Below are 23,581 nucleotides of genomic sequence, written 5' to 3'. Positions count from 1 at the left end.
GATGTTTCTAATTGTCTAGGATCCAAATTGAGGAGGTCTGTTGAGTGTAGTGATGGTGCACTTTCCTCTCTTGTTTTTTTTGTTGTGGAAGTGAAGGTAGGAAGACACTCAGAATTTGAGTATCCATTCAGTGGTGCAGATGATGTGGAACTGTTTACAGGAGTACTTAAAGTGAAAGGTGACTTTGTCTTTCTGAAATAGATACAGAATTCCAATTACTTTGTTCTGTGTCCTCTGCAATGAGTATTTTGCTCATAGGATTTATTGAAGGGATGTTTATATTGGGGAACACTGACATTCATTTTTAAACCTCTGAATGTTAAGAGGATAGCATAAATAGTTCTTATCTGTAGGTAGTGGAAAAACAAGGCTCTGATGCTGTTGATCTGTGATGTACCCTGGGGTGTTAGATCTTGCTTGAGGGTTGGACAAGATGACCTTTGAGGTTCCTTCCAACCCAATGTAATCTGCAAACCTGTCTGAATTGAAATAAAATACTTTTTGTCCTCTTTTAGGAGGCCTTATTGATGTCAATATGAGTGAAATCAGCTTTGATGAGATTCAGCAACTGTTTTCAAAAGATTTAGACATTAAACCAGGAGGACACTGGAAACCAAAAGACTGCAAGCCACGATGGAAGGTGAGGTGCTGCTTTTATGGGTTTTCTGCTGTGGGTGTGTAAGGACAGCTCACCACTGCAAGCTCTCAGTCTCTTCCTGCACTGTATTCCATACAGTATGTAATAGCTTAGTCTGTCTTAGTCTCTTCTTGAGCACAGGCAGCATGAAGCTTGCCAAGAAACTTGAAATGCTCTTAAGTTGATCGGTATGTCAGAATATTGACCTGGGGCAGCTTCATCTGGAGAAGAGGAGGCTGAGGGGAGACCTCATTGCTCTTCACAGCAGCATGAAAGGAGGTTGTAGCAAGGTGGGTGTCAGTCTCTATTCCCAGGCAGCAAGGGACAGGCTCAGAGGAAACAGCCTCAAGTTGTTCCAGGTGAGGTTTAGATTGGGTATTAGGAAAAATTTCTTCACTAGAACAGGCTGCCCAGGGAACTGGTTGAATCATCATCCCTGGAGGTATTTAAAAGATGTGTAGATGTGGCACTTAGGAGAATGACTTAGTGGTGGACTTGACAGCATTCGATCAATGGTTGGACTCAGTGATCTTGGAGGTCTTTTCCAACCTTAATGGTTCTGTGATTCTAAATGGATTGTCAAGAACTTCTAAAGGTTCCTTGGCTGTTGTTACTAAACATTTTAGCATACAGATGCAGCCTTGTCCTGTGTGTTTGTTAATTAGAAGCAAGTGAACATAAAAGGAAAATCTTAATTTATGTTTTACTCCAGAATTTAACCTTCTTTTTTAATTGCTTGATCAAAAATCCAGCAGCTTTTCCTAGTGGGGATGAATCATAGAATCAATAAGGTTGGAAAAGACCTCAAGGATCATGAAGTCCAACCTGTCACCCAACACCTCATGACTACTAAACCATGGCATCAAGTGCCACGTCCAGTTCCCTCTTGAACACCTCCAGGGGTGGTGACTCCACCACCTCCCTGGGCAGCACATTCCAATGGCTAACAGCTCTCTCTGGGAACCTCACCTCCAGCCTAAACTTGCCCTGGTGCAGCTTGAGACTGTGTGCTCTTGTTCTGGTGCTGGTTGCCTGGGAGAAGAGACCAACTCCCACTTGGCTACAACCTCCCTTCAGGTAGTTGTAGAGAGCAAGAAGGTCTCCCCTGAGCCTCCTCTTCCGCAGGCTAAGCAACCCCAGCTCCCTCAGCCTCTCCTCACAGGACTGTGCTCCAGACCCCTCCCCAGCCTCGTTGCCCTTCTCTGGACATGTTCAAGCATCTCAATGTCCTTCTTAAACTGAGGGGCCCAGAACTGGACACAGTACTCAAGGTGTGGCCTAACCAGTGTGTAAACCATTGAGGCAAGTAAAATGTAGACGTTGAAAAGCCTGCATAAGCTGTGAGGAAACTAGATCTGGTTGAAACAGTAACATTGAAAAATGCTAATATAGTGTCTCTCTCTCCCTTTTTTTTTTTTCCTTCCCTTTTCACATGTATATGTATCTCTCTTTTCTTTGTTGAAGGTGGCAATCCTTATTCCTTTCCGGAATCGCCACGAGCATCTTCCCATTTTCTTCCGCCATCTGATCCCTGTGTTGCAGAAGCAGCGGCTGGAGTTTGCCTTCTATGTTGTTGAACAGGTAACAGCATTTACTTGACAAGGGACACTGTAGCCTTACCAAGGTTTGGATAAATCCAGAATTTCAATATTGTTACTCTGCTGTTCTAGTTCTTTGAATGAGAAGAGAAAGTTCAGCTCCATTCCCTGCTTGAAACAGTGGCCAGATCCGTGTTGCTTTCCTTCCAGTACGGGCTGATACTTTAAGACTCATAACAGCACCTCTTTGAGTCTTATCATAGAATCAGTCAGGGTTGGAAGCGACCACAAAGATCATCTAGTTCCAAACCCCCTGGCATGGGCAGGGACACCTCACACCAGATCAGGCTGGCTGAGCTTCGTCCAGCCTGGGCTTGAACACCTCCAGGGATGGGGCCTCAACCACCTCCCTGGACAACCCATTCCAGGGCTTCACCACTCTCGTGGTGAAGAACTTCCTCCTCACATCCAGTCTGAATCTCCCCCCTCCAGCTTCATTCCATTTCCCCTAGTCCTATCACTACCTGAGATCCTAAGAAGTCCTTCCCCAGCCTTCTTGATGCCTCTGTTACGGAAAAATTGTCATGTTAAGGAAATTTTTTTTCTTTGAGGGTGACAGAGCACTGGAACAGCTGCCCAGAGGGGTTGTGGAGTCTCCCTCTCTGGAGATATTCAAAACCTGCCTGGATGCATTCCTGTGTGATCTGGTGTAGGTGATCCTGCTCTGGCAGGGGAGTTGGACTGGATGAGCTTTTGAGTTCCCTTTCAACCCCGTAACATTCTGTGATTCTGTGAAGTTTGCAAGGACAAAACAAAAATGGAGCAACGCCTGGCTGATGACCAGCCACCAGTGCTGTACCTCAGGGCTCAAGTCAAGGGCTTTCCAACTGAAACAGTCTAGTCTGTTCTGTTGTAGTTTGGAAAAAACCCATAATATTTATGTCTTAGTTTGTACCATTATTTCCTTGACTCTTCCTGCTGCATTAATCCAAACCACCCATATTTTGCTGCGTTTTCAGCATTACTGCTTGCTGCTAAGGTTTGTTGAAGAGGGGAGACCATCTAGACTCTTTAAATCATGGGATACAGTTGATGTAATTGATGCTAACTAGAGCTATCCTTCTGCTTAGCTAGAGGGGTAACAAGTATCTTTGTCAATGCTTTTTGGTGGGGTAGAGGATGTACCTCCAGTCCTCTGGACACTTACAGTGTCTCCTTTTTTTCCTGTTTGAAGGCAGGTACACAACCTTTTAATCGTGCAATGCTCTTTAATGTTGGCTTCAAAGAGGCCATGAAGGATGCTGTCTGGGACTGCATAATATTTCATGATGTGGATCACTTACCTGAAAATGACAGAAATTACTATGGATGTGGAGAAATGCCTCGGCATTTTGCAGCAAAGCTGGACAAATACATGTACATGTAAGTGACTTCAGTTGTTACTGCTTAACTCATTTGTTACTGCCCCAGCAACAGTCTTAAAGTCTGGGGGAATTTTTGACAGTATTTACAGTAGGTGAAGCCAACCCTCTGACCCTGGTGCTTACATAAAGGAGTGGATAAAAGGAACATTTGATGTGTTGGTGATTTGCAGGTGTCATTTAGGATTTTCAGGGCTGAGCTTGTTGAAATGAGGATGGTCTGAAAACAAACCAAACCCCAAAAGAAACAACCCAGCACCCCCCAAGCAGAAAGCCCAACAACAACAAAACAAAACCACAAGAGAGACATGGACCTTCTGGAGCAGGTCCAGAAGAGAGCCACAAGGATGATCAGAGGGCTGGAGCACCTGTCCTATGAAGACAGGCTGAAAGAATTGGGGCTGTTCAGCCTGAGAAAGAGGAGGCAGTTGACAGATGTTACTACTGTGCTTCAATGTCAGGATGTGGCTCAGTTGGTGGCGCATAAGACCCCTAATGGGAAGGTCATGAGCTCAAGCCTGCAGTGGGCAGTAGTGTCCTCCCTACTCTAGTCATGAGGTCTGTGGTGACAGGTTGGACTCATGATCTTTGAGGTCTCTTCCAACCTTAGTGATACTGAATATCTGAAGGGGACCTAGAGGAAGGCTGGGAAGGGACTGTTTAGAAGGGTTCGAGAGTGGTGAAATACTGGAAGAAGTTGCTCAGGGAGGTGGTTGAGGCCCTCCCCCTGGAGACATTCAAGATCAGCCTTGATGTGGCCCTGGACAGCCTTGTTGGAGGTGTCCCTGCTGACTGCAGCAGGGGTGGACAAGATGCCCTTTGAGAGTTCCTCCCAACCCAATGCAATCTGTGAGTCTGTAAAACCAAACCAAAATGTCTGTGTGTCAAAAGGGGAAAACTTGCTTTGCTTATTAGAAATCTTTTGTGGCAATGTGAGCTTTTGTGGTGGCTCTTAATGAAGATAAGCAGATAGTCTGCAGCAAAATACCACAGGAAAAATGTCTCACTGAATTTGCTAATTACAATCTCTTTCTGCTTTGCATTGCTTTTGAAGAGGTTTTTCTCATTGCAAGCTCACTTCATGACTTGTTTTCAGCCTCTGCTGACATTTGATGAATGTAGTGGGCCCTGCAGTTTTGTTACCCCCTGTCCCACTGCCACTTTACATTAATGATGTTTCACTTGCTTTTTAACACTCTGCTGTCTCACGACACTCTTCCAATCACTTCACATAAAGCTGGAGCTTATTGCTTGCTACATGTATGTGTTTGCCAGCCTGAGATCTTAATTGTGGAGTTACTCAACGTGGCAACCCGGTCAACCTGACAGATCAAAAGGAATGCATTGAAAGCATGACTATGTGTATGGAATGGGAATGGGAATGGAATAGGAATGAAATAGGCATAGGAATGGAACGGGAATGGAACTGGAATAGGAATGGAACTGGAACAGGAATAGCAATGGAATGGAATTAACCAGGTTGGAAAAGACCTTTGGGATCATCAAGTCCAACCTATCACCCAACACCATCTAATCAACTAAACCATGGCGCCAAGCCCCCCATCCAATCTCTTCCCAAACACCAGGGGAGGTTTAGGCTGGATGTTAGGAAGAAGTTCTTCCCAGAAAGAGAGATTGGCCATTGGGATGTGCTGCCCAGGGAGGTGATGGAGTCACCATCACTGGAGGTGTTTAGGAAGAGACTGGATGGGGTGCCTGGTGCCATGGTTTAGTTGATTAGATGGTGTTGGGTGATAGGTTGGACTTGATGATCTCAAAGGTCTTTTCCAACCTGGTTAATTCTATTCTATCTTACCTCCAGTGATGGTGACTCCACCAGCTCCCTGGGCAGCACATTCCAATGGCCAATCAATCCAATGGACTTGTGGTTGTCAGCCAATTCACAGTCAAACCTTGAAAGCTTTTTATATGTGTTTAAACAAAGATACAAAGGACCATACCTAAAAGAGATTTCTTCTATCTTTATATGCATTTAATTTATCAAATGTCTAAATGCAGAGAAATGTTTACAGAAGATGTTTATGGGATACCTGTATCTCTGTATATAAAAATACCTTAAATGCCTATTTAGGCATGTACACCAAAAAGTACCTGTGCAGCACACACTCATGCATAACATCTGAATGAAAACCTCAGACAGGTTTAGGAGCTCTCTTACCCTAACTGATTTTAGTTTTGGTTGGTGGGTTGCCTTTGGATGGGTGGTAGTTCTCTGTTGGTTTTTGCTAGGAGCTATTTGGGGGGGTTGATTTTTTTGGTTGGTTTGTTTTGTTTTGAAATGTTTTTAGAGCACCAATTATTTCAGTGAAATGCTGAAAGGGAGCTACAGTAACAACCCACCCTGAAAGATGTCATAGATGCAAAGATTCATAGAATGGTTTGGGTGGGAAGGGATCCTAAAAATCATCTAGTTCCAGCCCTCCTGCCGTGGGCTGGGGCACTTGATGCTAGCCCAGGTTGCTCAAGGCCTTATCCAGCCTGGCCTTGAACACCGCCAGGGAGGGAGCATTCACAACCTCCCTGGGCAACCTGTTCAAGGGTCTCACCATCCTCATTGTAAAGAATTTCATAGAATCCTAGAATCAATAAGGTTGGAAAAGACCTCAAGGATCATCGAGTCCAACCTGTCACCCAAGACCTCATGACTACTAAACCATGGCACCAAGTGCCATGTCCAGTCCCCTCTTAAACATCTCCAGGGGTGGTGACTCCACCGCCTCCCTGGGCAGCACATTCCAATGGCTAGCAACTCTCTCTGGGAAGAACTTTCTCCTCACCTCCAGCCTAAACTTCCCCTGGTGCAGTTTGAGACTGTGTCCTCTATGTGTCCTCTGTGTCCTTTCTTCCTAATCTCCAGTCTAAGTCTACCCTCCTCGAGCTTCAATCCATTCCTTCTCATTCTATCACTATAAGCCCTTGCAAAAAGTCCCTTCCCAGCTGTTGGTTGAACCCCGTGTTTCCACAGATTAGATATTACATGCCTGTGTGTTTCTTTTTCTTTCCCCTTGCATTCTGGGGTCATTTGTCCTTCAGTGTGACAGTTTTGTCCTAAGCCATGGTAAATCTTTGTGTAGGTAGCCCTAACTCCTTGGAGGTTCCAGATTTGGCAGCATCTCCTGAGCAGTTATGATTTGATTAGCTTCATCTGCTGAATCCGTAGGCTCTTTCTAAAAGAGGCACACGCTTTTCTGTGGCAGCCTCTGCTTTCAGGATGCAAGTCAGTATTGGAGGAAGTAAATATAGATCCTTAAATATAATTTTGTTAAAGGCTGGCAAAGTATTTTGAAAACTGGAAATCACATTGCCTGGGTATAGTGTGTTCTCCTATCTAGCTATAGCCACTGCTCCTGCTGGCCAACTGCTTATCTCAATAGTGTATTTTAGCAGTTACCGTATGCTGGCTGACAACAGAGCCTGGAGGTCTTTTGGATTCAAAAAATTTACCTTCTAAAATGTTAATAAATGTGTTTTCCACTGTGGGTGAACATGTACTGTTAAGGCTCTTCCAAGTCTTAACACTTCTGTAGAATGTAGTTATGAATCAAAATTACTGAATGGGTGCATCACTGACTTGTAGCTTTTTTTTTCCCAGCTGGTTAAAGAGAGGGCTTTGTGGTTTGTTGTTTTCAGTTGAATAGTGTCAAAATAGAATAGTTTGAAGGTTTTACTTAACACTTCAGCTGTGGGTCTAGATCAGCCATCTGAAATAGGTGACAGACTTTTGTTTCATGTGGTGATGCTAATTCGAGCTACAGCTTGAGCGCTTGTTGTGCGATTCAGACGCTGCTTCAAACACGTTGTTCATCTTCTGTAGATGCTGCTTAATGCCAGTGATCTGTGAGCCAGTTTCCCTCAGTGAATTCATTCAGCATCTGTTCATGTCCTTGGTTTGGGCTGCTTGTTTTTCTGAGAGCACCTTGCCTGTGGGGATGGGCTGAGGGAGGTGGGGCTGTTCGGCCTGGAGAAGAGGGGACTCTGGGGAGACCTCGGAGCAGCGTTTCAGTAGCTGAGGGGGGCCTGTGGTGGGGCTGGCAAAGGACTGTTTGGAAGGGCCTTTGAAGGGACGGGGGCAATGGTTTGGGAGTGGAGCAGGGTAGGTTTGGGCTGGACATCAGGAAGAAGTTCTTTGCAATGAGGGTGGTGGGATACTGGAACAGGCTGCCCAGGGATGTAGTTGAGATATCCTTGGAGACACGATTCAAGATAGCCTTGATGCGGCCCTGTGCAGCCTGATCTAGTTGGAGGTGTCCCTGCTGAGTGCAGGGGTGTTGGACAAGATGATCTTTGAAGGTCCCTTCCAACCTGAAACAATCTGTGAGAGGTACTGTTCAAAGGCAGGACTGCCTACCTATGTTCACTAACAACACAGCATCTGCCTTTTGTTTGCAGTCTTCCGTACAACGAGTTCTTTGGTGGTGTGAGCGGCCTGACAGTGGAGCAGTTTAAGAAGATCAATGGGTTTCCAAATGCCTTTTGGGGATGGGGTGGAGAAGATGATGATCTTTGGAACAGGTGAGTGTTCACTGTTTCTGCCTTCCTCATGGTTCTGTGCTATCCACCCTTTGAGAGTGATGAGGGTTTTTTCTGACAGTTGTCACACTGCAGTCTTTGTTAGCAAATTCTGTCATGTCCTAAGGAGTTCACTTCAGAAATATCAGAGCAGAACTGTTTGAAGGGATAAGTATGATGTTCTTTTTTCTTGGCCTGGGGACAGTTAACAGCCCTTTAAGACTTAGGTCTTGTAACAAATAAGAGCTACAACAGCATGCATTAAGCACATTTAGTCTCATTCCTTCTTGTCTTTTTCTGTTGCTTTTTGATTTTCCTTTACCTCTCTCTTGCTGCTAGCATTATGGGTTATGATCCCACAGATGTGGAGTCAGCATGAGTTCAAGTAACTTTCATATTTCAGGAGCAGCATTTGGGAGTTTAATTTGGAAGCTCTATGAATGTCACAAGTTGGACAATGGACAGCAATGCTCACTGTGTTACTAACAGCTCACAATATACCAGTGTGAAATGTTCCAGCTGAGCAGCTGAAACAAAGTGTCTGCAGGAGTTTGCATTTAAAGAGCTATTTTTTTCCCCCCAAAGGATTATGTGTTTTGGTTCTCTTTCCTTACTATTTTCATCTTCTTATGCTGTTGTGCTCTAAGAACAAAGCATGATGGACTCTGCAATTATTTATTTCACATTGCCAGCTCTTTTAGTTCAGTAAGGAGGGCTTTGGGGTTTGCAGAGGGAACATCAGGGAAAGCGAAGACTTAGCCTTAACAGATGTGAGACATATTTTTTCCCTTTTTGCTGTGAAATCCTCCTTTTTAACATTCCTCATGCAAATGCTTTTGTACTGCAGGGTTCACTATGCTGGATATAATGTGACAAGACCAGAGGGAGACTTAGGGAAGTACAAATCCATTCCTCACCATCACAGAGGTGAAGTCCAGTTTTTAGGACGGTAAGGACACTGTTCAAATACTAGAGCTGAAGATGCCAGTAATATATTTCTCCTACACCCATACAAACCTTCCCCATATTCAAATGAGCAGTCAGTGCTTCTCAGTGTCATTCCCTCTTTAGGGCTAAACTTTCTCTTTTCTTAAACACATTATGTTTAGTGTTCAGATATTTCTTACTCAACCATGAGAGAGACTGAGTTGGCATGTCAGGAGGTATTATCGTCATAATCTTTGATGCAGAATGTTATTGTTCCTTAATAGTTTGGGCATTAGTGCTGGCAGGGCTCCATTAGTTGGTTAATTTGGCTGTTCTGGAAAAAAAAAAGAAGCAGTACAGCTAGGGGAAATGACTTCTGCCTGAAAACAGACTGGCTGAGGGAACTGGGGTCAAAGAGGAGGCTGAAAAGAGGCCTCCTTGCTCTCTACAGCTCCCCGAAAGGAGGTTGGGGTGAGGTGGGGCTTGGTCTCTTCTCCCTAGTATCAGGGTGGTAGAATGAGAGGAAGTGGCCTGAAATTGTGCCAGGGGAGGTTTAGGTTGGAGGTCAGGAAAAATTTCTTTTCTGGAAAAGTGGTCAGGCATTGGAACAGGCTGCCCAGGGAGTCACCATCCCTGGAGGCGTTCAAGAAACCTGGGGCCATGGCACTCTGGGACATGGTTTAGAGGGCATGGTGGTGTTGGATTGATGATCTTGGAGGTCTTTTCCAATCAAAAAATGTTGTGCTTCAGTGATTGGTTTCTTCCATCATATTTTGTTCTTTCCTGAGGTACAGATTTTCTCATTTCCTCCTTACACTGAGGTAAACTTTTCCTTTCTGAGTTCCTTTCTTTTGCTGCAAAGATACCAAACACTTTAACTGGCCAGTAGATTCTGGAATATTCCCTGGACTGGAATAGCAACCAGAGATGAGCTACACCTAAAGATCTGAATATGAAACACAACCTAAGGGTTTATGGTGTGTGTTTCCAGGTAGTTAGAAGTCCTGCTCAATTCTGTTATCGACAGCTATCTCATTCTGGGAACATCTTTCTTTTCTGTTTCCTCATTTTTAAGTAGAGAAGTTGAGCAGACTTGGGTAAATACATGATATGAGACTAGAAAGTATCAATCAGTAATCTGTGGAGGGTTTTTTCCCCATGATCAATCAGTACTCTGTGGAGGGGTTTTTTCCCCATGATCAATCAGTACTCTGTGGAGGAGTTTTATCCCCATGGTCAATCAGTACTCTGTGGAGGGGTTTTGTCATGATCAGTCAGTACTCTGTGGAGGGGTTTTTCCCCATGATCAAGCAGTAATTTGTGGAGGGTATTTTAATGACCTCAAAGTTAGATGTTTGCAAATACAGCAGTCTCAAGAATGGCAGGAAGAACAATTCAGACCTTTAAATATACAATGATGAAGAGTGAAGGTTTCTAAGTCTTCTCTGAGCTCCATAGTTGAGCTTTACAGCCACAGAATGTGAAGAAATTGAATGTTCTTTCTGAATCAGTTTGGTTTGGGGCCATAAAAAGCATACCTAATAAATGCCACCTTAGTTATTTAGTCTTAATGTTAACTTACAGAAGTGAAGATGAAATCCTAGGTGCATTAAAAGCCAGGAAGCAGATTGCTTTTAAAGCTTGGGAAGGGAATTTGGTAGTTTCCAAGCCCCAGGATTTAAAGCATGTTTCCAAATGAACTGTCTGTTACAGTCTGACATCAACTGACTTGTTTCTCACAATTCTTTCTCATCTTTTGTTCTTCCAACTCCCTCTGCAGGTACAAACTCCTGAGGTATTCCAGGGAACGTCAGTATATTGATGGCTTGAACAATTTAATATACACTCCCAAAATACTTGTCAGTAGGTTGTATAAAAATATAACTGTTAATCTCATACCAGAACTCGCTCCTGTTAGAGACTATTGATGGAAGTGGAATGACAGACTGCCCTACCAGAAGAAACTTCTAGCACTGGAAGCTACTAAAGGACCCTGTAAACCAAAACCAACCCAACAAACAGCAGCTTAGAATTAGACACTTGTGACCGTTTTGTTGCATATTTTGGGCTGAGAGGTGACTGCATGTACCATGGGAAGAGAAAAGCCAAGCCAGCAGCTACCACTCAGCAGCACCACTCAGATGTTTACAGCATGAGACTACTGTCCAAGCCTTCATTCTTCATGTTCTTAACCACTCAGCTAAAGAAACTGCAGAACACAGACTTGTAGCTTCTCTGGAAGTAGGGACAGAAGGAACCACTCCTTCCAGCAATGTTGTGGGGTTTGTTTTTTATACTAAACCACCCTCCTAACCCTTCCCCATATTTAAAATGAATGCTTCTGTTTCTTTTTAGAATGTGTTTTGTAAATATGTGATGTAAATTACTGTGTGTACATGCCTTTTCAATGGCTCAATATTTTATGCTCCAGTATGTATTTGAGTGTGTTCTTCTTTGAATTCTATAGGAATGTTTTTCTTAGCATGAAAGAACAAGTGTAAACTGTAAGTATGCTTAAAACAAGGTTATACCTTATGTGAAATGAAGGAAATATTAATTGTTGGCCAGCTATGACTGTAAACTGTTATACTAGTTCTGAGCTCTAGGCCTTTTTGCATATCCCTGTAGAAAAATCAGTTTCCTAGAAGAGCTTGCTAGAAAGAAAGCTTTGAGTTTTATTTATTGCCAGCGAAACTGGATGATGCCCTGCCTGCCATCTAGACCCTCTTGGTATGCATATTGCATGTGCATTCCTGAACAAAATCTTGCAGCTGTTGCTATTATGCTGACCTACAGGAGTTCTTCACTGTTTCCAAGTGTGCCACTGGTGTCAGTGTCAGGGACTTTAATGCCTAAAACGATGTGTCTGGGTGCGTACAGTATTTTGGTATTGGTCCTTTTTTTAATGAAATATATAGATATCTATATATATATATATATCTAGCTTAGTAAACAGCACTTTTATTCCTCCAAAATCAGAAGAGCCAAAAAAGTATAACTGTGTCTTCATTGGAAGAATATTAAAGTTAGATTTTTATGCAAATAAGCAAACCTAGTCCTAACTAGTTGTAGTGCTTGCAGCGTGGGATTTTCAGAGCCGGGGCGTCGGTCAGGCTGTTCCGCTGCTGATGGCGGGGAGTGGAACTGAAGCAGGCCAATCCCAAGTGCTTTTTAAAATTCCACTCCTAATATATTAATCAATAAAGCTATTTAAGGGCCTGTTCTGGTAGAGTGCTGAGTGCTTCTATGATGCACTAAGTATCCTCAAGTCGATGACTTTCGATGAGACGTTGAGGTTGCACAGTCCCGCTAAGGATCGGTCCTGCCTGCCTCTCTATTTTGTGGTGGTGTGTGTATGAGTAACAAGCCTTTTTCCTTGGCTTACTGTGAAAAACACTTATATTTTCTGTTGGCTTGTAATGTTATGCTACCTAAAAGTATCCCCCCCTGCCAAGCATTATCTTCTCCTAATATTTTTTTACAGCCCTTGTTAATAGTGAGCGAAAGGACGGGATCGTTTATTTTCTATGCTAACGCAAAGATACCGACCAAGATCTGCTGAGCTTATTTTTGTTTGTCACAGTTACTCAACTCTTTAGGAACCAAAGACTGACTCCTGCTCCCACAAAGAATGGAAAACACTATATAATAAGGATTGTTTATCCACAGAGTGTACTGTAAGAGCATTGACAGACTTCAACTCATTACTGTGTGTTGGTTGCCTGAGTTGCTGCCACAGATGGTGTGGTGCTTTGTATATTTCAGTTTGTTTGCCATAAACACCTTTAATTTCTTTGACATCCCAGCAGCAATTTTGCCCCTAGCCATTCTTCAGTAAAGTAAGGAGCTTAGCTGTAGGCATCCTAAATATTTAGGTAGAAATGTAGTGATTTAAGTGAAGCTGAGAGCAACTGTAAGGGGTGTTTTAAACTGTGTTGGGATTACCTTAACATCTAGCAGTTGAGCCAATGTGCTGTAGAAATGATGTCAAGCAATGCAAATAGCAGCAAGTGAGCATAAAGTGAGCAAACCCTCCTTCAAAAGCATGCTTAAGTGGTTTGATCACCTCCTGATCTATTTTTCTATAGCTGAGTATATAGAATATTTTGAAGCATATGGACAAAGGGGGGTGGGGTGGGGTAACTGATACACTGTACGAGCAAGTATGACTAATTTCATTCTGAAGATCTATTTCCTACCAGGCTAATACAATTCTTGTTGAATAGGGCTTTTTGGCTTTTGTTTTGAAGCCCTGATGTGTTTTGAAGTGATTGCTGGTTTTCAGTACAAGTTCAACTCAAACTCAACACCCATGGCTGTGAAACATCCTTTGGTACTCCAGGTCTGCACCTTTGCCTGAAGCATGCTTTTGTGCCCATTTGTTAGGCATTGTGTGAAATGAATGTGCAATTCAAAACACTCTGCTGCATATGTCGGTGTATATACATACAATATTACACATAGACTGTGGCTGGGCTAATAGAGCCTTACAGCTTTAAGTGATTTAATCATGGAGGGTCTCAGAAAAAGGTGATGTAGAGCAGCCTGTGAAGGGATTTGGACATACAGCTGAGTTCAAGCTTACATTTTGGTGCCCCAAAGCGATGGGTGTTTGGTTATGAGTTGTTACCCAACGCCCTTCTCTCAATACATTTTTATCACCTTGTTGGGAACTGGGAGAAGTTGCCATCTGAAATGACATCAGAATGGTGTTCATATGCTACCTGCCTGAACTCAGTACTCTTCTGTAGTGGAGTTTAACATAGACAGTGCCTTCAAACAAAATCAGTGTGATGCAGAACTAAGAGTTGTCCACATTCCTTTTGATACTTTCACGGCTCTGGTAAAACACAGAGGGAAGGCAAATCACATTGAGCTTTGCATTGCTGACAAGGCAAACTAAGGCTGTCTTCAAGGAGTGAGCATGGAGGGAGGAGAGAGAGAGGGAGTGTTTTCCAAGGTTCTGAATGTCTTGCAAATGAACAAGTAGAAACATGACAGAAACATTGACAGCGGCGTCTGACAGCCATGCTGAGATACTCCCCAGGCCATTTGCTGTATTTCAAACTGCAGTAGGGGAATATAGAAGAGAGAATCCATTTTGCAATGGACAGGCTGTTGAAAAGCCAGTGCAAAATGGCCTTTCCCTTGGACCCTGCCAGTCTATTTTTCTATTGTTATGTTTACTAATGCCTCTGTTGTGGTGGGTTACTAATGAGCCAGCTACTTACAAACTTAAAAGGATCCATTGCATATCAGCAAGAGGAAGTGTACTTAAGATGATTTTATTTCTTAGAGGTATGTAAGGTAGGCTTAATGAAAACTGCACTGAAACAAATGCTGGGAATTTCCTGTGTACTATCATATCTATTTTTTTTTTTAGTATTGTTATTATTTTCCTTTTTTTTTCTTTCTTTTTCCTCTTTTTTTTTGTTGTTCATGACAATGTTTGTACTTTTTTATCATTGTCTTTTATGAAATACAATGTTCTAAAGATGGCGTTGGTTTGGTTATTCTGAGGCTCTGGGGAGAACATGGATTCATAAGATGGTTTGGGTGGGAAGGCATCTTAAAGGTCATCTAGTTTCAACCCCCCCTGCCATGGACAGGGACACCTTGCACTAGCCCAGGTTGCTCAAAGGCCTCATCCAACCTGGCCGTGAACACCTCCAGGAAGGGAGCATCCACAGCCTCCCTGGGCACCCTGTTGCAGTGTCTCACCACCCTCACTGTAAAGAATTTCTTCCCAATTTCCTGTCTAAATCTGCCCTCCTCGAGCATCAATCCATTCCCTTTCACCCTATCATAACAAGCCCTTGTAAAATGTCCTTCCCCAGCTTTTTTGTCACTCCCTTCAGGTACTGCAAGGCCACTATAAGGTCTTCCCGCAGCTTGCTCTTCTCCAGGGTGATCAGACCCAACTCTCAGCCTGTCCTCAGAGGTGAGATTCTCCAGCCCTCGGATCATCTTCATAGAATAGAATCAATAAGGCTGGAAAAGACCTCAAGGATCATCAAGTCCAACCTGTCACCCAACACCTCATGACTACTAAACCATGGCTTCAAGTGCCATGTCAAATCCCCTCTTGAACACCTTCAGGGGCGGTGACTCCACCACCTCCCTGGGCAGCACATCCCAATGGCTAACAACTCTCTCTGTGAAGAACTTTCTCCTCATCTCCAGCCTAAACTTGCCCTGGTGCAGCTTGAGACTGTGTCCTCTTGTTAGGTGCTGATTGCCTGGGAGAAGAGACCAACCCACTCCTGGATACAACTTCCCTTCAGGTAGTTGTAGACAGCAATAAGTTCTCCCCTGAGCCTCCTCCAGGCTAAGCAACCCCAGCTCCCTCAGCCTCTCCTCATAGGGCTTGTGCTCGAGGTCTCTCCCCAGCCTTTGTTGCCCTTCTCTGGACATGTTCAAGTGTCTCAATGTCCTTCTTAATTTGAGTGGCCTAGAACTGGACACAGGACTCAAGGTGTGGCCTAACCAGTGCTGAGTCCAGGGGCAGAATGACTTCCCTGCTCCTGCTGGCCACACTGTTCCTGATGCAGGCCAGGATGGCATTGGCCTTCATGGCCCTCCTCTGGACCTGCTCCAGCAGCTCCACGTCCCTCTTCTGCTGGGGCCAACACAATATACCTTCTTTGTGTTTTGTTTGTGGATCAAGTTGTCATGTTTCTAGTGCTCTATTCTGTAGACCAAAAGGAGACACCTGCCCAGTAAATACATGAGGTTAGGCTGTGATGGGAGTCAAGCCTTAGGCTAACAAATCCCTGTATTGCTCTTTATATTATTTCAGCTTTTGGTTTTCTTGGGCTAAATGACTCAATGTTTCTGTATACTCTTCCAAGACAGGGTTGCTGTTCTTGTGGAATCTCCTAATGGATTTTCTCTGTTCTTCTGCTTAGGAGGTAATCTTCCTTGCATGTGGCTTACAAGAATGTGAAATAGAAGGATTCCCCCTCCTGGCATTACACAGGGAGTTGGGTTTCTCAGGAATCGTTATCCTCATGTTTCTTATAACTATTACACAAGTGTCTGTAGGTTAGAGGTAATTTTGGGGAGTACTTCAACTGGGGACAAAGTTATTTGCAGCCTTTTATGAAAATACATGACTAAACGTCTTCATCTCTGTTTGGTGGTTGTACTTCTCTGCAGCACTGGACGTGGGCTGTCCTTGGAGGTCTCACCAGTTACATTGGAAAACAGGAAAGAAGGCATTTTAGGTACAGGCAGCATCCTGAAATGCTGTTCTGCCTTGCCATCACTTTTAAGCTGCTTTACTTCTGCATCTTAAAAGTCAGTACTGGGAGGTGAGTTTAACTGATGGTATGTGGGGCCCTGGGTAGCAGTCCCATGTGTCCTCCTCTCTTGCGGGCTTCACTAGTACAGCAGAGATGATGGTAGGTGGTGGATTGCATTTTCTCTGTGTTTACTTTCTGTGAGATGCCTTTCAGATGTGCTTTGTTCCCTCTCTTTGCAAGGAGGAATGTGGGTGATTAACTTCATGAAAGGCTTCCATTTGTTCACAGAAGCCCAGTAATGCAGTTTCAACGCGCTTGCTTTGTCTAAGCTTAATGTGTTTGGGTTTGTTTTTTTCAAGCCCTAAACTTCTACTCAGAAGAGCAGTGATTAAGGAGTACAGAAATACAGGATGCTTTTATTCAGAAGAGTATTGGAAAACAAAGTCAATAAACGTTCTTCCTGAAGTTAAGTGTTGCTAAAGTCAGGAACGAAAGTCTTATTATTTATGGGAATTTCAATTCGCACGTCTAACTTTTCATGCTTGATGTCTTCTATTCCACTGGCTCACTAACTACCGCTGTAGTTGAGTAAGAAAAGGGGCTGAGGAAAACAGTGATGGAGTGATGGCGATAGCCAGAGTCGTTAGCTGTGAACACCACCTGGAGGAAGAAAAAACAAACACCAGACAATTCATAGACTCATAGAAGGGTTTGTGTAGGAAGGGACTGTGTCCAGTTCTGGGCCCCTCAGTTTAAGAAGGACATTGAAACACTTGAACGTGTTCAGAGAAGGGCAACAAGCCTGGGGAGAGGCCTTGAACACAAGCCCGATGAGGAGAGGCTGAGGGAGCTGGGGTTGTTTAGCCTGGAGAAGAGGAGGCTCAGGGGTGACCTCATTGCCCTCTACAACTACCTGAAAGGTGGTTGTAGCCAGGAAGGGGTTGGCCCCTTCTCCCAGGCAACCAGCACCAGAACAAGGGGACACAGTCTCAAGCTGCACCAGGGGAGGTTTAGACTCGAGGTGAGGAGGAAGTTCTTCACCGAGCGAGTCATTCGTCATTGGAACGGGTTGCCCAGGGAGGTGGTTGAGTCATCGTCCCTGGAGGTGTTCCAGAGGAGATTGGACGTGGCACTTGGTGCCATGGTCTAGTCATGGGGTCTGTGTTGATAGGTTGGACTCGATGATCCTCGAGGTCCTTTCCAACCTAAGTGATACTGTGATACTGGACCTTAAAGATCAGCTAGTTCCAACCCCAATGCTACAGGCAGGGACACCTCCTACTGGACCAGGTTGCTCAAGGCCCCATCCAACCTGGTGTTGAACACTACCAGGCTTGGAGCCTCCACAGCTTCTCTGGGCAACCTCTTCCAGTTCCCCACCACCCTCACAGAGAAGAATTTCATCCTAATGTCCAGCCTAAATCCAGCTTCTTCCAGTTGGAAGCCACTACCCTTTGTCCTGTCCACTGAGACTGTGGATTTAAAGTGTTAATGTAAAAATACTGTGAAGTGAAAAGAAGATTCCAACACATGCAATCAGTAATTGAAGCCTAGCCCTACAAAGTGCCTTCATTCTATGGAATTAAAGTACAGGAAGGGATGAGTACTCACATCAGCATGGTGATGGAAGGGATTCAAGCCCAATCTCTTCCAGTAAGAGGCTGTGTCCAGCTCAATCTTGTAGAGCCCGGCTACAAATTGTTCTTTACTGGCGAGCTCGTGGAGCTCTCCGTTGTCAGTGGTTTGTCTGGGTGAGGGCAGAAGAATGCACTCTCATATTTTGGTTAAGATGTAGATCTTAGCAACTGAACTTGAGGGATGTTGTGTAGCCTAAGTAACACGATGAATGCTCCTATTGATCAGGAATGGCTTGTGTCCATCTGTATTAGGGACGCTTCAGAGCTTATCTTGGCATTTGCTGCTTCCATGATGGCCACAGCAGATGGCTGCCTGCCACATCACTGCTCTGCATGGTTTGGGGGTGAGCCAAAAGCTGGTGTTATTATGCATGGGATCTTGGCAATGTCTTGGAGCTAATTAAGTGAACTCACTCAGAGAGAAGACGTCAGCACTGCTGTAAGCAATGTGGAAGCTCTGTTGCCCTCACTCTGCAAATCAGTAGGGTCAGCTCCCTTGATTTTTCTGTGGGTTTCTTATTTAAGCATCTTGAGTTGTTTTATCAGTGCAAATAGCTTTTATTGCAGTTGGCTACTTGAAAACTGAGATCTGTTATTTGAAATGGCTGTAGGTCAGCCAACATGCCTGTATTGATCAGTTGGTTTTCCATCCTCGACAAACAGATGGTTTTGTTTGGTTTGAAGATGCTATCAGCGCTATCCAAGGCCATAACACCGGTATGAAACCATACACCTTTGAACACTGGCCCATTCAGGGCTCCAGAACCAATATTGAATGCTGTCTCTCAAACATGTCTCTGGGTTGAAGCCCATTTCTATGAACTAAGTTATATAACACTGGGGTTTGATCGGGTCGGCTATCCGCAAGTGATAGTGCTGCTGATTTTAGCAGTCACAAACCACTGGTTTGGGGTCTAGCTGCCAGACCTTTCTCTGAACATGTTCTATCCAAAATGCATGGAGAGACAAATGAAGAACTGGATGGGTTTTTGTGTCATTTTTTGGGGGGTTGGAGTGGCTGGAGAGCTCCCAAACAGAGCGGGACCTGGGTGTGCTGATCGACAGCCACCTGAATATGAGCCAACAGTGTGCCCAGGTGGCCAGGAGGACCAATGGCATCCTGGCCTGCATTAGGAATAGTGTGGCCAGCAGGAGCAAGGAGGTCATTGTGCCCCTGTACTCTGCTTAGGTTAGGCCGCACCTTGAGTACTGTGTTCTGGGCCCCTCAGTTTAAGGACATTGAAACACTTGAACGTGTCCAGAGAAGGGCAACAAGGCTGGGGAGAGGCCTTGAGCACAGCCCTATGAGGAGAGGCTGAGGGAGCTGGGGTTGTTTAGCCTGGAGAAGAGGAGGCTCAGGGGTGACCTCATTGCCCTCTACAACTACCTGAAGGGTGGTTGTAGCCAGGAAGGGGTTGGCCTCTTCTCCCAGGCAACCAGCACCAGAACAAGGGGACACAGTCTCAAGCTGCACCAGGGGAGGTTTAGACTCGAGGTGAGGAGGAAGTTCTTCACCGAGCGAGTCATTCGGCATTGGAACGGGTTGCCCAGGGAGGTGGTTGAGTCATCGACCCTGGAGGCGTTCAAGAGGAGATTGGACGTGGCACTTGGTGCCATGGTCTAGTCATGGGGTCTGTGTTGATAGGTTGGACTCGATGATCCTCGAGGTCCTTTCCAACCTAAGTGATACTGTGTGATACTGTGATCCTCTAGTGCATTACTTGGGATTTGTGTTTTAATGAAGCATAGAAACATGAAGTCACAGAACACCGCTTATATCAGACCAGATTCTCTGTAGTCAGTTACCAGAGGTTTGCAAATCCATTCAGATTCAAGGAATCACAGAATGGTTTGGATTGAAAGGCATCTTAAAGGTCACCTAGTTCCAACCCCCTTGCCATGGGTGGGGACACCTCACTCTAGCCCAGGTTGCTCAAGGCCTCATCCAACCTGGCCTTGAGCACCTCCAGGGAGGGAGGATCCACAACCTCCCTGGGCAACCTGTTCCAGTGTCTCACCACCTACACTGTAGAAAATGTCTTTCTAATCTTGAGTCTAAATCTGCCTTCCTCAACCTTTAATCCATTGCCACTCATCCTTTTGCTACAGGCTCTTGTAAAAATTCCCTCCCCACCTTTTTCAGGTACTGGAAGGCTGCTCTCAAGTCTTCCCAGAGCCTTCTCCAGGCTGAACAGTCCCAACTCTCTCAGCCTGTCCCCACAGGGGAGGTTCTCTAGCCCTCTGCTCATCTTTGTGGCCCTCCCCTGGACCTGTTTCAGCGGTTAGATACCCATCTTGTGTGGGAGGCAGCAAAACTGATGCAGATGTCTCTATTTCAACTTTCTGGTAGACTGATAATAGTTAGATAACTGCTCCTTTCTCTAATAATCATTCTCAGCTAAACCCAAACATCTTTTATCTGAGAGCAGTTGTTTCAGCATCTCTTGCTAACATCCAATTATTTACCAATCAACAAGAGTGGAGAGGTTGATTTATCACAACTTCCTCATCATAAAAAACCCCAAGCCCTAGAAGAGTCTGCCTGATTGTTCTGGTAACAGCACAGCAGTTCATTGCTGGGTACTAAAAAGTAACATCATCCTCGGTAATGAAATTGAAGAGAAGCAGGGATTGAGTTAAAGGAGAGTTGGAAACAATTTCTTGTGCTCAGAGTGATTATAGAGCATTATAAACCCATTTTGGTGGCTGGAACTGTGCTACAGTTAAAAGGCTGGCTGCAGCAAATGGATCCAATAGGACCTTCTCTTCTCCTCTGAGTAAGAATCACATCTTCTGCTGGAGAATGTGAAATTGCATTTGCAGCTCCTTGGCCTCTTCCCATTGCCTTCCCCTGCTTTCACTCATTATTTTGGTATGACTTACTTGGAATTTAACAGTTCCCAAGATCCATCTGCAGCTTCTTTATATAACTTAACTGGAACACTTGGAGCTGGACTTCCTCGGACTGCATCCAGAATTTTTATAAAAAGAGGATACTTGGAGTCAGCAGAGACCTGGAGAGAGGAAGGCAGAAGTGTTATGCTGCAAGGCAGGTGAGCAGTGGTCCGTAATGAAGCAGTAAGGTGCACTGCATCTTTAGATCTACAGACTGCATGATATGTCCCTCAGCAAGAGCACTGTGTGCTGCAGAACTGTAGCCTCGGGCTTCCTGGGGGCTGGGTACGGTGGAGCCAGAGAGGAAGATGTCAGGAGCTGTCGGGAGGAGTGCAGCCATGTGCTGTGGGGAGGCTGTGCTGCTCTCTGTGAGAACACACTTCTGTTTTCTCTTTGCATGGCCTGCTACACCCCACCTCCAGCATGAAGTGCTACCTGAATTGTGACCTCAACACCAAATGATTAAATCCTCAAAGGCAGGAGGAAAGTTTAAAACTCTGGCAACTCTCCCTCTGTATTTCAGAGTGGTGATTCCAAAGTGGTTTGCTGGATGTGAGAGCCTCTGATGTCTTGTAGCCATAGAGTTATCTTCATTCTGCTGTAAGCTTGATAAGCACTGCATATGGACTCTCCACTAACTCTGTGTGGGGTCAGATTCATCAGCCCCTGAGAGCTGTGCAGGGGCAGCATGGGACAACCTTCCTTTAGAGATGGGGTGGCTGTAGTTGCACTCCCAATACGTTCAGCACAAGCTGTGGTTATGCCCTGATATTTTACCTCTTTAAAGGCAGAGTTGAATCAGGGCTTTAACCTTCTTCTGCCTAATTCTGTAGATGAAAAGTGAGAAAACAGAACTTTGTGGAGAGTGCTAGTCAGGGATGATCTCAAAACAGTAATTCAGTCTCCATTTAATCATTGCGAAATGAGTCATGGTGTAGATGGTAAAAGTCAAGAGGTAAATGTGGTAAACCTGTGGTAAAACATGGTAGAAACTCTGACACACTCTCTTCCAGTCTGGGATGTAGTGACCATCCCACAGGCCAGGAGCCCTGTCTTATATCAGAGCAGTGAACCAGAAAGTATCTGTGCTGCCTGTGTGCCCTGACCCCTCAGTCCCCCTCCTGTCAGCAACAAACAGGCTCCTTGCTAATGTTTCTTTGGAGGCATTGGCAATGGGAGCTCTAGTGCCGCCACCTATTTTCCTGGAGCTCAGTAAAAGTCTGCTTCCTCACCAAAGTTGGTCAGGTGTTCACTTGCTCAAAGATCAGAGCTTGAGAGGAAGGATAAGCAGGAGGAGAGAGAGCAAGGTAGGATTGTTCTAGGAGAATATGTGTCCAGTTCTGGGTCCCCTCAATTTAGGAAGGACATTGAGACATGTGAACTTGAAGGACAACAAGGCTGGGGAGAGACCTCAAGCACAAGCCCTATGAGGAGAGGTTGAGGGAGCTGGGGTTGCTTAGCCTGGAGAAGAGGAGGCTCAGGGAGACTTTATTGCTCTCTACAACTGCCTGAAGGGAGGTTGCAGGCAGGTGGGGGTTGGTCTCTTCTCCCAGGCAATCAGCACCTGAACAAGAGGACACAGTCTCAAGCTGTGCCAGGGAAAGTTTAGGCTTGAGGTGAGGAGAAAGTTCTTCCCAGAGCGAGTTGTTAGCCATTGGAATGTGCTGCCCAGGGAGGTGGTGGAGTCACCATCCCTGGAGGTGTTCAAAAAGGGGCTGGATGTGGCACTTGGTGCCATGGTTTAGCAGTCATGAGGTGCTGGGTGACAGGTTGGACTTGATGATCTCTGAGGTCTTTTCCAACCTCATTGATTCTATGATTCTAATATCAGGCTGAAGCATCTGCACCTCCAAATTGCTTTGCTGGAATAAGTGAGCCTTCTGGAAGCAGTATCTGGGTTTGGCTCTGTTCTTTCCTTGCATCAAGGAGTGCTGAGATTCTCTCTTGCTTGGGATAGAGCTGTGGTGGGTACAGCAGTAAGGGAGAGTGCTGCAGAAGGCATTTCTTCAACAGGAAAGTAAATCCCTCCTATCAGGAGCTTGTTTGTTATGTTACAAGGGCTGTTAGTTACTTTCCAAAAGGCCCAAGGCTTTTGTGTAGTGAATATGATCTTTTTTGCCCCCTCTTTTCTTGCATAGTTTTTCACATCATCACTTAGTCTAATCAGAGAAGTGCTGCTTCTCTAACCATAAAGCCCTCAAAACTGACCACTAGAGAAGGGGAAAGAAGCACCAGAAAAAGAGCAGCAGGAGGGGGCTACAGCCAATACATGCCAAAGAAAAATCAAAGTAATTGCAACCAAGTGGAGCATTCTGTTTTTCACTTAAGACTAATTAAAGTGCAAGAACAGGAAGCTGGGACTGCATCAGCATGGAGGCCCTCAATCCTGAGACACTTACCGGTGGTGCAGCTTCAGAGAGAAGTGCCAGGCCAGCTAAGAGGAGAAGGAACCCTGAGGGAAAAGCCATCTTGCCTGCCACTGGCAAGTCTCAGTGTCAGCAAGCAGGAATTGGTGGGGTCTGTGATTTTTATATCAAAGCCTCTGAAGAGGGGCTACTTATCAGAGGAGCCATATGACTTTCAACTTGCTGATTCGTGCTGTTTACTTGGTAAACAGTGAGGAAATAAGTAACTCATACAAACATGAACCTTGCCTGCTACCATAAGGGGGGTTCTAGCGTTGCTTCTCTCACAGCTCAGCTGCAGTGTTCTGTTTTCTTGCAGACAATGTCTGCCCTGGTTTATCTTGCTC

The 23,581-nt window shown here is 44.9% G+C and overlaps 2 protein-coding genes across 2 annotated transcripts in view; one reads left to right on the top strand and one right to left on the bottom strand.

The window, feature by feature from the left end:
* B4GALT6 (beta-1,4-galactosyltransferase 6) overlaps window positions 1–14,552 on the top strand; it is a 36,571-nt gene extending 22,019 nt beyond the window's left edge. The window contains exons 4-9 of the mRNA XM_068158749.1: window positions 516–640; window positions 2,102–2,218; window positions 3,410–3,597; window positions 8,007–8,129; window positions 8,974–9,075; window positions 10,834–14,552. Coding sequence (XP_068014850.1) covers window positions 516–640; window positions 2,102–2,218; window positions 3,410–3,597; window positions 8,007–8,129; window positions 8,974–9,075; window positions 10,834–10,981 — 803 coding nt within the window. The 3' untranslated portion in view covers window positions 10,982–14,552. The remainder of the gene's footprint in view (window positions 1–515; window positions 641–2,101; window positions 2,219–3,409; window positions 3,598–8,006; window positions 8,130–8,973; window positions 9,076–10,833) is intronic.
* A 2,133-nt stretch (window positions 14,553–16,685) lies between these two features.
* On the bottom strand, window positions 16,686–23,344 carry LOC137451337 (transthyretin-like). Its single transcript, XM_068158748.1, has 4 exons — window positions 23,229–23,344; window positions 20,818–20,948; window positions 17,909–18,044; window positions 16,686–16,957 (listed from the first exon to the last, which is right to left on the bottom strand). Exons 1-4 carry the CDS (start codon window positions 23,295–23,297, stop codon window positions 16,850–16,852), a joined length of 444 nt encoding a protein of 147 aa, XP_068014849.1. The 5' UTR covers window positions 23,298–23,344; the 3' UTR covers window positions 16,686–16,849.
* Window positions 23,345–23,581: the final 237 nt, after the last annotated feature.

This window comes from Melanerpes formicivorus, unplaced genomic scaffold (genome assembly GCF_026170545.1).
Source record: "Melanerpes formicivorus ecotype bairdi unplaced genomic scaffold, bMelFor1.0.p_v2 SCAF_42, whole genome shotgun sequence".
Classification (NCBI taxonomy): Eukaryota; Metazoa; Chordata; class Aves; order Piciformes; family Picidae; genus Melanerpes; species Melanerpes formicivorus.
Note: the sequence above shows the minus strand (reverse complement) of the source record. Positions and strands in the feature narration are given on the sequence as shown.

Coding starts and splice junctions, on each gene's coding strand:
- LOC137451337 (XM_068158748.1), bottom strand. CDS start 23,297: ATGGCTTTTCCCTCAGGGTTCCTTCTCCTCTTAGCTGGCCTGGCACTT. Junction 20,949..23,228: donor TCTCTGAAGCTGCACCACCG/GTAAGTGTCTCA, acceptor TCCTCTCTCCAG/GTCTCTGCTGACTCCAAGTA. Junction 18,045..20,817: donor TGGGAACTGTTAAATTCCAA/GTAAGTCATACC, acceptor GCCCTCACCCAG/ACAAACCACTGACAACGGAG.